General features: G+C 25.7%; 1 protein-coding gene across 1 annotated transcript; it reads right to left on the reverse strand.

Moving 5' to 3' along the window:
- Positions 1-5,120: 5,120 nt before the first annotated feature.
- LOC109797968 (homeobox-leucine zipper protein HAT14) lies at positions 5,121-6,567 on the reverse strand. Its single transcript, XM_083059357.1, has 4 exons — positions 6,244-6,567; positions 5,943-6,154; positions 5,629-5,708; positions 5,121-5,536 (listed from the first exon to the last, which is right to left on the reverse strand). Exons 1-4 carry the CDS (start codon positions 6,398-6,400, stop codon positions 5,266-5,268), a joined length of 720 nt encoding a protein of 239 aa, XP_082915483.1. The 5' UTR covers positions 6,401-6,567; the 3' UTR covers positions 5,121-5,265.
- Positions 6,568-14,334: the final 7,767 nt, after the last annotated feature.

The raw sequence follows: 14,334 nt of genomic DNA on the forward strand, positions 1-14,334 counted from the left end.
GCTTCAGTTAATTCATTTGTCTGTACCAGTAATTAGATTTCAAGTAGTTCTTTTTTTCTTCTCTTTTTTATTTTTTGGGTGGACGGAAATCTTAGATTACTTAGGGCACGGATTAATTAATTAAACCTTACACATTCAACTACCATTTTGTTTTTTTTTTTTTCCTTTATATTAAAAAAGAATGCAAAATTACTATTTTAAAAAGTTATGGAAAACCAAAAAAAATAATAATAAAAAAATCTGATTAAACCTGGGGGTGTATTTTCACTCTCTGGAAATCAATTTGCCATGTATGGTACGATGAGTGGCGTAATTGAGAATGAACGTACTTTCACGTGAACGTCGTGGTGGTCTTAACATTGATAGGTTCTTCATTTCACTTATGTTCTGAAGCAGGGTGAAGTGAAAATCGTGTGTTATGCCTACAAAAACAACATTAAAAAAATCGGTTAAAATACATTTTTCATCTCCATAATTTTATTTATTTTACTTTTTAGTCTTTATTTTTATTTTTTAATCCTTTTTAATTTCTACAATAAAAAATTTAAAAAGATAATCATGTAAATTAAAAAATCTATTTTAAATTATAGAGTCTAAAATGTAAAGTAAAAAATAAAATTTGAATCAAAAGAATCAAATAACTAACGTCTATTATCATTAAGTGGCTGGGGTTTTTCAATGTAATCAGTTGTCGCGGGTTCTAGGCAAGTAGCAGCTCTGTGTGAAAGAAAATTGTGTGGTTTATATTTGACATATTTATATTTAATGAATACAATAAATAAGATTATATAATAAAAATATTTATTTATATATTTATATTTATTATATTAATAATGCTGAATAGCAATTTTTTTTTTACTGTTTTTGTGTATTTACTTTAATAATATATATATATATATATATATTATATGAAAAGTAATACATTTAATAAATATATATTACATTTGTTAAATATAATAAAAATATTATAACATTTAATAATAAAATATTTTCTATTATTACAAAAATACATTATGTATCATATTCAATAAATAAATTAATTACTATTATTTAAGAAAGAAGTAACTTATTTTATTTTTATAAATACTATATTGTAATCTATAAATATAATAAATAATAATATATAAAAAAAGTCTTCATATATTGATAAAATATTTTGTGAAGAAAATTAATATTAATGGGTCTTTGTGCATTTCAATAACTTATTTTGGACGTATATAAATTTATATGGAAAATTAATTTTTTTTCATCAACATTATTTTAACACTGAAGGAATTCAACTTTAAAGTATTGTGTTTCAAATTTAACAACCATTGCATTAAGAAGTTTGATTAACAAGTGTTTATTAAGTTTATTAACATATACTTACTTATTTTTAATTAAGATGTGTTAATAAATTATAATTAGTATTATTTTAAAATATAAAAATAGTATAGCTTAATAACATACTCCTAAAATTTTTAAATATATATATATAACTTATTTAACTATTAAGGTCGACTTAATATTTAAAGATTAAACTAAAATACTAAGAATCTTATATTCAAATCTTGTGTCATCATCATTAATGAATAAAACATATATAATTTTTTTAAATGGTGGAGTGTGTACCAGAAAAAAAAAAACAAATCGAGCCCAATGTGACAACTTATATACGAGCTTGTTGCCATGTAAAATTATGACCTGAGTTTTGAGAAGCCCAGATTAACTTCAACTGACGAACTACCGATAAGATATTTGATGTGGTTTAGAAGAAATTTGTATTATAGAAAGTTTGGGCTGGATAGGATTATGATAATTGAGAAAAATGATTATTCAAAATAGTATCTTTTGTGCTTGCATATTTGAGAGTCCAGTGGATTTTTTTTTTCTTTTTTTCTTTTTAAATTATATATATATATATATATATATATATATTTATTTATTTATTTAAGAGAATCTAATAGATAGTAGATAAGTTGAAATTTAAGAAAACATGTTAAGAACTAAAGTTAGTTGAAAGAAGAAAATTAATAAATTGGTTGATTAAATTAAATGCGTGTGATAAATTTAGCTAGTTATTAACTTTGGTTTAAAGTGTAACATCATATAAAAGAATAATTTTGAATTTTTTTTTGGTTACAAGAAGAATTTTGATGATAATGAAAAGAAAGATGAAAAAGTTAAGAATTTATAAGATAAAAAATTACTTAAAATAAATATTTGAAAATGTTCCAAAATGTTATAAACTGCAAAAAAAAAGAAAAATAAAATTAAACTAATAAAATAAGGTAAAGTAGTATTTTAAAATATTTGCCAAATACATTGTTTTTGCTCCCGAAGTAATTTTGCATTTTGGTCTTAAAAGGTAATTCTCAGTCTTAAAAAGATTGCAACACTTTTAATAAAACTTATCTAATATTAAAAAATATTATATGTCATTTTTTTATATATAAAAAAGTGGTGATTGACATTCTAAACATGATCTTGATAGTGAATTGGTGGTAAAAGTTAATAGTTTTCACGTAAAGTACTTCTATTAGGGTTCATGGTTGAGTATAGTCCTTCAACGAAAATGCAAGAGAAGCCTTTTTTAAAAAAAAAACTTCAGAAGCTAAATCCTCGTCTAACTAGAGATATTATTATGTCTGTTGTATTATAATTTTTATTAATTGTCAATGTCATTTTATGTACCATACAAATAGTCAGCTAATTAAATATATATTTTAAAATAATGGTTCTAGTTTAAATTCTCATCCCTTTAGTTGATACTTTACCATTATTACTACCCTTTTGACATCGCGACCAATGACCATAATTACAACTTTTAACGGTTATTTTTCAATCCTAAAAAAAAAACCATTAATTAATTAAAAAATCTAATTAAATGTATTTATTCTCTAAATTATTTCAGCCAATTAATTTGTTGAAATAATGATTGATCAATATAATTGAACAAAATAAAATTTTGTTTCGCTTTTTAATCACATATTTAATTTAGAGAAATTCTACGGTACCCATATTATTTGGGAGGGTACTGGTACAGTTGTAATTATAATTTTATTTTATATTTTATATTTTTAATAATTTATTTAAATAATATTTATGATATTTTATTCTTTAAATTTTTAAATCATTTAGTCATTTTATTTTTATTTTATATATTCTAATTTTATTTGTAATAATATTATTATATATTTAAATAGTTTAATTTTAATAATTTTTTAAGTATATTTTTTGTCTTTTCACTTAAAATTTTTAAATTTCTATATTTTAATTTTATTAATTTTTAAATATATTTTTGTCTTTTGGCTTAAATTTTTGAATTTCTATATTGTAATTTTAATATTTTTTTATTTTTCTTATTTATTAATTCTTTTTTTTTTAATGTTTTATAATATTATTGAAATCTTATAATTTTAATCTCTATAATTTTATCTTACTTTTCATTTTACAAATATAATTTGGATTATTCATTTTATAAATTATTTTTTTTAAAATTTTTATAAATTTACAAAAAAGAATGTATTGAAACCCCTCAATCTTTGAAGGTACCGTAGCAACTCCCTTTAATTTATTTGTTAACCTTTTCATCCACAGTTGATTAAGAGAAAGGCATTTGTAACATCCATGTGAACTTTTGTAACAAACAAGATAGTTAAGAAGATTATTTCTATTAGATTAAATTAGGTATGTTAAAATGTTGGAGCAATGCCTTTTCAAATTAATATAAAGTCATTCATAATTTTTTTTCCAAACTTTTGTTTTATTTTTTAAAAAAGTATTTTATTTACCACATTTTCCTCCTTCCATTCCTTTGTTGAAACATTTAACATCTTGAGCAACATTTATCTTTTTACATATATAGGTTAAAATGTGACTATAGATTAAGTTAATAAGTTATTACAACATGTTTTTTTAGAGAATGTTATTATGGATAGAGTAACATTTTTTTTATCTCAATATTATTTTTTAAATTATTTCTCAAAATTAAATTTCACATTAAGTAAAAAAATGATATATAAAAGGTATACTTCTTTAATATCTAATTGTATCCTAAAATTATAGTCCCACATCAATTAAAATAATGACACATAAAACACATATATATCCATAAAATAAAACTTACAATAAATGATTTTTATATATAGTATAGATTTAGTAATGACTAATTTAAGATATCTTCAACCTTGCAGTACAATCTATGTTAATACTAATTATCATTTTATAAAATTTATAAAAATTTAATAATATATATTATTAAAATATTATAAAATATCATTTTGATAATATTTTTAAAAGATGTCATCATTAATATGTAAATATTGTTAAAAGTCTTTAATAACATAAATTTTATCTTATATTTGATAAAATGTCACAAAAGTATATTAGCAATATTTATTCATAATTTAACAACATTTTTCTAATATTGCTAAAAATACATATTGTTGTAGTAGTATGTTAATTACTACTATTTATTAAAATAATATAAATAAAATAAGTTATAGTAGATTTACTGCACTCAATAATTCATATTTTATAACTAAATTAATTTTTTAATGTATAAATAAGTTTATAATTTTAAAAAAATTAAAAAAATATTTAACACTATTTTTTTAATTTAAATTGACATATAATTATAAGGCTATTTTATATGTTTATTTGAATCTATATATTCAAATATTATTGATTTTTATATTTTTTTAATTTGTTAACTTGATCTTTATATTATTTTTTAATTTAATAACTAAATAATTAAATTTTAATATAAAACATGAATTATTAAGTAAAATAAATTTTAATAAATTTACTCTTTAGAGTTAATGAATTCCTTATCATATATATAATACATTTTTCTTTACAAATTGTAGATAAACATATAGAAAAGAAACACTCGAGTCAAAATAATGTCACCATAAAGTAAATAAGATGATAGGAAGAGATAGAAAAAAAATATAAAAAACATTATAAAAATATTATAACTCAAATAATGTGTAGCTCCTCACTGATGTCAACAAAAAGGATTATTCTTCCAATGAATATCAGAGAAGCTAAAAGACCATAACAAAAGAAAGAGTGGAGATAAATTAAGTCAATTTTTTTTTTTTTTATAAAAAAAAGTGACTATTTATACATACATATAAGGGTTGAAGCTGAATTTTTTTTTATTTTTTTCCTTTTTGATAAACTAAAACATTACTACTAATATTTTAGGTAAACGACAAAAATTCGGTCAATCAAAAACAGAGCAATCTGGGCCTGTTGTGGATGGGCTTGTCCGATAGGTTAGGGCAATATCCTGGGCTTGTCAATGGATAACGCAGCAGCAGGGTTATTTTTGTTGGTGGCGGCGGCACCGGTAGTGTTGGTGGCAACCCGTTCACAAGAGGGACACATGGTGAGGGTGGTTGCCGGAAGTTGCATGTAGAATGGTTGACAAGTTTTCAAAGCTCTTAGTTCTTGCAGTTCCTTCTGCAACCTTCTATTCTCTTCTGTTAGACTCTCACAGCATCTCTTTAAGTACTCACAATCCACTTCTGTCTGCTTCAACTTTGTCCTGTATGTTATGTTATTATTGTATCAAAACCAACAAACATGGTTCATTTCTCATATAACACATAACACCTCTCACCAGGTATATATTCTTACCTCGCCCTTCTGTTCTGAAACCATACTTCCACTTGACGGGGACGCAGATTTAGTTGTTTTGCAAGAGCAAGTTTTTGTTTCTGCAAATTTTCATCATATATAAAAAAAAAATTGGTTTTAGTATTTATATTCTCTAAGAGTTCATCATATTTTTAAAGTAAGATTAAATTCAGTATAGTCATCATGCATCTTCTTTTGTTCAAACCTAGTTGGATATATAAATATAAGCAACAAAAAACAGTCTTTGACTCGAAGTACTACAATTATAAAAAAAAAACAATTTTTTATTTTTCAAAACATGAAAAGAGAGATACTGGATTTAGGGTGGTGTGTTCTTTGAAGCTCTCTTCGAGAAAAGCCGATTGTTGTTTAGAGAGTCTGAGTTTCTTCCTGGTTGAGCCGTTTTCATCGTCGTCACTGGCACCGTCACAGGACTTTGTAGTGTTCCCGACACAAAAATCCATATGAAAAGACGAGATGGCACTGTTGGGGGACGAAAGTGCAGCACCATCATCGGCATCATCCACTGTGATGAAGAAACACATAGACATAAAATTTGTGTGTGCGCATTAAAGTATAGAGAATGATGGAAGAGTAAAAAGGGTGTTTAATTACGTGGAATAGGAAGAACGGGTGTGGAAGGAAGAAGGTGGAGCTGAAGGGGTGGATCTGAGGAAGGGTGAGCCAGTGCTATGCGTAAACCGAGTGAGTCATTGTTTGTAGAAAAAGATAAAGGTTTGGGGGTGTCACCTAGGGTGAGAGCAAGCTCCATATTTGGGAGAAGCAAAAGAAAGAGTGGGTGAAGAAGCTAGAAATAAAGGGAGGAGAGTAATGTATAGTTTGAAAGCAAAGGGCGTGTCTATTTTTCTATGTAGCCAGTATTAGCCAAGTGATGTTTTTAAATGGTGTTCACAAGGCAAAGCAAAGGAAGACACTGACATACCAGAGTGAATACTACTACTGCTAGTTTTATTTCGATTGACCCACACAAATGCACGTGAATCCATTCAAATTCAAACACTCACCTTTTTTACATTCTTTTTTCTCTTTCATATTCAACTTTAAAGAAAAATAAAATCCCTCACTAAACTTACCATTAATCGTTAAGACCTGTAAAAATCTAACTGCACTTAAAAGTTTTCAGTCAAGAGTCGAAAACTAATTGAAACGAAAGTGTATAGGATTAATCGATAAACAAATTGATAAATATAAAATAATATAAAATTATATTTAAGTTATTTAAAATGAAAAAAAAATTTAAATAATTGAAAAAGGTCAAAATCAAAAGAAAAAAATTAAATACTAATAAGCTAGCTTATTACTATAACATAATTAAAATAGTTTATGAAAATAAAAAAAAATACTCTAAAAATAAGTTTGCATGCTAAACAAATTTATTTGATAAAAGTGTACTTATCATTGAAGAGATATGGAGTAGATAGTAACATCTTCTTAACTTTAATTTTGTACAAATATTAGAGATACTATGTAAAAAAATAAAAAGCTCTGATATCAAATTCATAGTATCACTATGAATTAAGATAACCCACAAAAGCATATTTTTAAGATAAAACTGTGATGATTTTATAAGTAATAAAATAAATAATAATAAAATAAATAATACTTCGAATGGAATAATTTCAACTATGTTAATAAATTTAAAGTAAAACATTAATAATTTTACTACTATTTAAACATATCTCGACATGTTTTTTTTTGAAAAAATAATCTGTTATTATCCTTTAATTAGTTCAATTTCTAAAGTTAAAGTCAAATCAATCCATTCAGTCTTTTGTGAGGGAGGTATGATGTGTCTGGATGCAATTGCATTCATAATACTAATAATAGTAATAGGGGGAACAACGGTTGTCATGCCTTAAAGAAATGAAATACTAATTGCATTCTTAATACTAATTACAGAAATTAAAAATAGAAGAAAACAGAGACTACCAGTGTAATTAGAATTGGAGATGTAATAATTAAAAAATAAAACTATGAAGAAGGAGTGTCGTTATCTGTATAATAAAGGTTGATAATAGTTTATACAAATGGGAGAGATGGGAAAAGAAGAAAAAAAAAACTGTAATAAAATAAGTAGCGTGAACAAGGAGAGAGAGGGATGAGTCACGTGATTAGCACGAGATTTTAATTTGAGCATAATGCTATTAATTATTATAAAGTTTTATTAGGCAGACAAGGCGACCAACTTTTCCTACTCTCAGAAAAGCTGCTCCTTTCAATTTTGCTTTGCATTGGTTTAAGTAAGCAAATAAATCATGCAAGTAAATGTTCCTTGCTACAGTAAGCATTAAGAAGCTTCAAAGTTCAAAGCACAGTAATTCACATCATTATTTTACATATCATTTCTGTTTTAAGGGATTCAGAGAGTAATAAAATAAGCATTGAAATGATGATAGATTCAGCCACTCAAGAAAATAAGCATTAATTTTTATTTTTTTCATGAGTAAACATTTGTTATTAGTTCTTTTAATGAAAAATTATATATATATATATATATATATAGTTAAATGTTATATTATCATCTAATTACAAATTATTATATGTAATATAAATTTTTATAATAAATATTAAAAAATCATATTAATAATAATTATTTTCTTACAATATATGATCATTGAAATTCTTTTTCAGTTGATATTATTATATTTTATAAAACATAGCCTCAATAGCAATAGAGATGAAGTAAAGAGGTCTAATATGTCGTGGATTTGAGATGATTGCAATAATTGAAGTCATGCAGGCTTTAATGATAAGCTGCACATATATAGAAGAAAGAGGATGCGTGAATTATTGGGTAGGACAATTTTTCAATAGCATAAAGTGAGCATCATGTAATAATTGTTAACGGAATGTAAGAAAAGCCATAGTCCAACCTTGAAGCCATTAAACCAAAACTCTTGTCTTGCTGACTCAAAATATCAACTGTCATTTAATTTTTTTGCAATTCAATGTCAAATAAGGCAGTAGAAGAGATGACTTTATATGATGGTTACCCTATTAAACACTTACCATGTTAATTAATTATCAACTATATTTATATATAATTGTAAAGCTACATCATGTAAGAGTATTACTTTGGTCTTTGGCTAATATATATAAGCAAATATTAACTATCTGTTTAATTTCTAATTGGTACGTACTGTATATTTTATTAACGCTTAATAATTGATTTTATAGATTTTTCAATAATTAGATGACTATTTATTATAAATTTTAGTACTTGTATTATTTTCTGACTTTTGAGACTATTTAGAAAATAATAATAATTTTTGAAATAAAATTGAGGGTTTATTCTTTCATGTGTGGAAGACTCCCTAGGAAATTAGGATACATATGAGGTAAAATTTACAGAGTTTGGAGATTTCTTCCTCGTGTTTTGATAACCAATTTTTGATACTGTTTTATCAATGGAATAGTCGAGGTGAAACGAATGGTTTTTAATAATTCTTATTTCTCACAACCGTAAGAAAATTATGAGACCCATCATTTTAAGTCCTAATTATATCATTGAAGAGAAAACTGATCCTTAAATCATACTCACATATATTAACGGATAAAACTCGTTATGGGTTGAAAATAAATAATTATATAGATATCTATTTAATTATAGGACACAAAAAGTCGTAAAACTTATTTTATATTTTGGTGCTTTGAAAAAAGTGATTTTACATCTTCAATTAAAGGAATGAATTTCCAAACATGTTATAAGCCTCTTTGAATGTTATGCTCTCCAATGAAATATCTCATAATGCTTATATGAAAGTTTTTACAATATTGATCAATAATGTTCATTAACAACAATATAGTGCTCGTTTAAACATTTTTTTACTGGTCTGATTATTGCCAAATTTATCTAGTTTTGACCTGTTTTCTATTTTTTTTATCGATTCTTTTCAAAAATAAATTTTGATATTTATTTATATTAAACACTAACATAATTTATAATGAAATAGTGTTATAATTTTCAAAAATAATTTTTATTTCCTGTACTTTTCAAATTTATTCATTTTAAAATAGGTATATATATATATATGATAATAGGATTAAAATGAAGAAGGAGAAGGAAAATAAGAAATATTGAAGCGAGTTGGTAATTAATGAACTAATGATGAGGTTGGGTCAAAGTGAGAGGAATAATCGAATACGGTGAGCAGGTATTGGAGTGTGCATTCAATGCAGAGAGAACTGGTAATTTTCAGAAGTTTTGAAGCAGCTTTCTGGAGTCTGCTTGTGCTGGTTAGTCATTAGCAAACCCATCTGCGTCTAATAAATGTGTTGTGCATAACAGATATATACGTACCAAGACTGAGGTGAAGGATCCACTGAGATAGGGACGTGGTGCAGCTAGCGTCTTGAGTAGACAATTTATTAGAGCCTTTAAAAATTGATATGTTCTAGAACAGCTTTTTATTTAGTAAAAATTAATAGAATATTGGATTCAACTTTGTAGAATCGCTGAATTTTCATATTAGTTAAAATAATGGAATTATATATCTTAAAAAAAGAAACCTATTTAACATGCCATGTCATCATGAACGAGAGAGATGTATGTGTAATTTGGCTAAAGAAATGAATGGTAGAAAGAATGATGAGGGCATGGTTATTGTAGCTCGCAATTGGCATGCATGATTGCACGCTACCTGAAGAAATTAAGCAAAGCAATGACGAAGTGACGAACACGATGAAAAAAGTAACCATGCAACAATCCTGGCATAGAAATTAATGAAGGTCTTAGCTTTGCTCCCCTCATCAGACATCATCATGGGACATTTCTCATGCTCTCTTCTTTTATTAGTTATGGCAGTCATAATTGTTACCGTAATAATCTCGTCTTCTTCAATTTGGTGCGATGCTGACAAAGTAAGCGACAAACTCGCCCTAAAATATTTGCACCTGACTCACTGTTTCATGGCCTTTTCGAGTTACCCTACTTGAAACCTGTAGCTTATTGGAATGATTAAAAGTTCATAACGGATCCAATTATTACATTGCAAGAGGTGCTGGCCTAATCTACTACGTACTGTTCAATCAAAAGATAAATTACACGGAACTTCTTCGGAGCTTCCATTCAGATTTTTGAAATCACAAATCGTGATTAAAAAGATTAAATGGGATACAATATTGATACTTAATTAACTGTTGTTCCGAAAGGTTTTTCGAACTGGAAAAATAAACTCTTAGGTCAGTCGTATTTATCTTCATGAAACCAATAAAATTCTTGCTTCAAGTTTTTTTATAAAAAAATTTAAGAGTTATAACTCAAAACTTGCTTTTTATTTTCTTAAAAACTCACTTTAAAAAACTTATCTCTAAAAGATATATAAAAATATAATTATGTTTTTAAGGTTTATATCTAAAACATACATTTTTATTTTTTGTTAAAAATAATATTATTAATTTTTAAAAAATTTCACTTTAAAATTTGTTTTAAACCGACGATGTGTAAACTGATCCTCCTTATGTCAAGTAACACTAGATTAGAAACAACTATTTTGAAGGGTTATTTTAGCTTTCAAAGCTTTGTGTTACTTTTGCAAATATATATATAGTACCGGCTTGTGACTATTTTGAATGTTATCTCAAGCTATTATGATTTTCTATATATAAACATGTTACCCTATATCTAGCTTGACACTTGACAAGTAGGCTCGAACCCAACAAAGATACGAATACAACAAATTTTAGAGTTTGTAAAACAAATACTTATTGGCAATTAACATTTTACGTGACATATAATCGAATTTCACAACTTTTCTCAACGTCAAATAATCTTTATATAAATGGGTATCTAATTCTCATTTTTTCAAATTTTTCACTCAAGTAATGACTTTGTCAGCAGAGTCTTTGAAGGTGTCATCGGTTCGACAAGACTCCCAAAAAATCGGCAACTACCATGAAGATTCACATTTAACCTCTTTAATTTTTTGCCTGCCACAAAACAGTTCACTACTAAAAAGTGTCACTTTTTTTTTTAATTTTCCTGCAAAAAAAAATATTCGCAGAAATTTTTTATGAATTTATTTGTGAAAAATAATTTACAAATATTTCTTACAAATTTTGCTACAATTTTAAAGATCATAGAAATTTTTTTTCATAGTAAAAATTTGCAAAAAATATTATAAGAATTTTATTTTGTTTCTTGCAGATTTTCTTGTAAAAAATAAATTCACAAGTAATGTTTACTAAATGGTAGAAAAATTTTGCAGACAACTTTTCCTGCAGATTTTCCTGCAAATTTTAATCTGCAGGAAAAATAAAAATAAAAATTTAAATTTATAAGTTTAATATTTTAAAAAAACTTCAAGTCCCACATCGATTGAAAATAAAACAATTAAAGAGTATATAAGTTGGGGCAATACTTACCTTCCAAGTTGATTTGTATGGTTGAATGTTAGACTTATAATCTACAATCTTAGAATTTAAAAGATGATGTATCACATGTTGGAGATATGGAAATAAATGTTTCGGATGAATTTATTGTGAGCATTTGAAAGTTGAAGAATTATTGATAGAATTTATAGTAATTTCTTTAATTTTTTTCGTAAAAAATATTCCTGCAGAATTTCTTGCAAAAAATTCGCAGGAAATTTTTTTTTGCAGGAAACTTTCTTGCAATTTTTTTTTGCAGGAAACTTTCCTGCAATTTTTTTTCGCAAGAAATTTCGTAGGAAAATTTCCAACGAATTTTAAAATTTGCAAAAATATATTATCCAGGAAGGTATTACCTGCAGATAAAATTTCGCAGAAAAATTTGTAAGAACAACGTCATAAAAATTTGCAGGAAAAGTCACATATAATAAGAGAAATTCCAGTAGTAGTTACAAATATATTAAATATATGATTTTTAAAAAATATCTATAATTAAAAATTAAGAAAACAAAAAATATTAACAAAATCCAAACTTAATTATTAGAACTAATTTCAACTGGTTGTTGATTGGTTTTTGGTCCAAGTTTGACTGATTTTTTTGAATTATTTAGACTAACAACTTAAGTAATTTTCAATCCAATTAATCAAATCAGACAGTATAGTCCAGTTCTTCTTTTTTTTAGAGGGTATAGTCCAATTCTTATAACAATATATAAAGGATAAATTTTACTTCATTTTAAGATTAAATAAAAACTAATCAAATTAAGTGCATTTAAAATTGACTAACGTTTCATTTATTTCATCATAGGAAATACGCTAGAACTGAGTCATATATATATATATGATATGTTGTGCAAGACTCTATCCTCTTTTGAACAACTTAAAGTTGCATTCAACTTTCATTTGAATCTATAAATTTTATAAGAAAATACTTTATAAATTGTTTTTGTGTATGAAGGAAAAATTATTATTTATCCATTTTTATTTTAATCTAGATGATAATGTATTAAATAATTTAACAATAAATATATTTTTACTTTACTTAAAAGGTTGATGTCTCTTAATTAATAAATGTATGTTCTAGGTACACATGAACTTGGATGATTGAATTCTTGGTCACGTTTTTTCGTGCCCCATTCGATCAAAATCAAATGCTAATCGTTTAATATATGAAAATTTATTTAAAGAGTTAATATCGCTGACAAATATTCTTCTGTACATGATCTTAGATATAATGAATTAATCATATGCTCAAGAGACGTATTTATTTGTCAATGCTGGCTTTGTGAGAAAGACTTTCACTTTATATGTATACTCCTTGCTAAAGAATTAATTTCATAATTATATTTGTGAAATACCTTTTCAAAGATAAAAAATATTAAAAAAATATTCTTATAAGTTTTTTCTGAAGTAGCCTATTAATGTTATTAAAATAATTGTACCTTAAATAAGTTTTAGTAAGTGGAGAAAGACTTCATGCACGCTCGTTTCTTAGGTATTCCACCGCTTTGCAAGCTCGTACGCTGCACCTCTAGAAACACGCTGCTCCTCCCCTTCTAGATGTACGAGTTGATGCGTTCCAACTTCTCCTAATTCCATTTATTATTTTTCTTGATTTAGGGTTTTGTCTTCTTATTTTGTGTTTGATTTCATTTTTTTCCCTGTTTCTTGATTGGATTTGTTGAAATGTGGTTGATTCAAAATAGTTTTTTTTTTTTTTTTTTATATTGTTGAATATTAAATGTATAAGAAAAATCTCAAAACTGATTAGTTGTCAACTCCAATTATGAAAGAACTTGAAAGATTTGATATGTGGTTAGTTATTAACATTAGAACTATCGAAAATATGTAGTTGAGAATAATTCAATTAAGGTTGCACCTTTCATCACAATCATTGCAAATAGTAACATTCGACCTTTATAAGACAATAAGTAAGGTTTTTTGTGTTTGTGAATTTTAGTATTTTAGGGTATATGGATTACTAATTTTAGGGTTTAAGGTTTTAGTGACTAAGTTTAGGGTTTAAGGTGTAGTGTTTATGGGGTTTAGAAGTCATGGTAAATATTTAGGGTTTATGTCACATAAAAAAACCCAAGCCTTAATTAAAAATACTAACCCTAACATTATAAATATCTAAAACCCTAAAGCATAGTCATGTATACTAACCCCTGGACCCTAAACACAAACTATAGCCATAAGCCTTGAACCATGTCCCTAGAAACCCAAACCATAAGTCTAACCCCATAATTAACACAAACCCTTAAACACTAACCCTAACTCTAAAAAGAAACACAAAATGCTTTTATATTAACAGTG

This window comes from Cajanus cajan, chromosome 6 (assembly GCF_000230855.2).
Source record: "Cajanus cajan strain Asha chromosome 6, NIPB_CcT2T_4, whole genome shotgun sequence".
In the NCBI taxonomy this organism is placed as follows: domain Eukaryota; kingdom Viridiplantae; phylum Streptophyta; class Magnoliopsida; order Fabales; family Fabaceae; genus Cajanus; species Cajanus cajan.

Coding starts and splice junctions, on each gene's coding strand:
- LOC109797968 (XM_083059357.1), bottom strand. CDS start 6,400: ATGGAGCTTGCTCTCACCCTAGGTGACACCCCCAAACCTTTATCTTTT. Junction 5,709..5,942: donor AACACACCACCCTAAATCCA/GTATCTCTCTTT, acceptor GAAAATTTGCAG/AAACAAAAACTTGCTCTTGC. Junction 5,537..5,628: donor TTTCAGAACAGAAGGGCGAG/GTAAGAATATAT, acceptor CATAACATACAG/GACAAAGTTGAAGCAGACAG.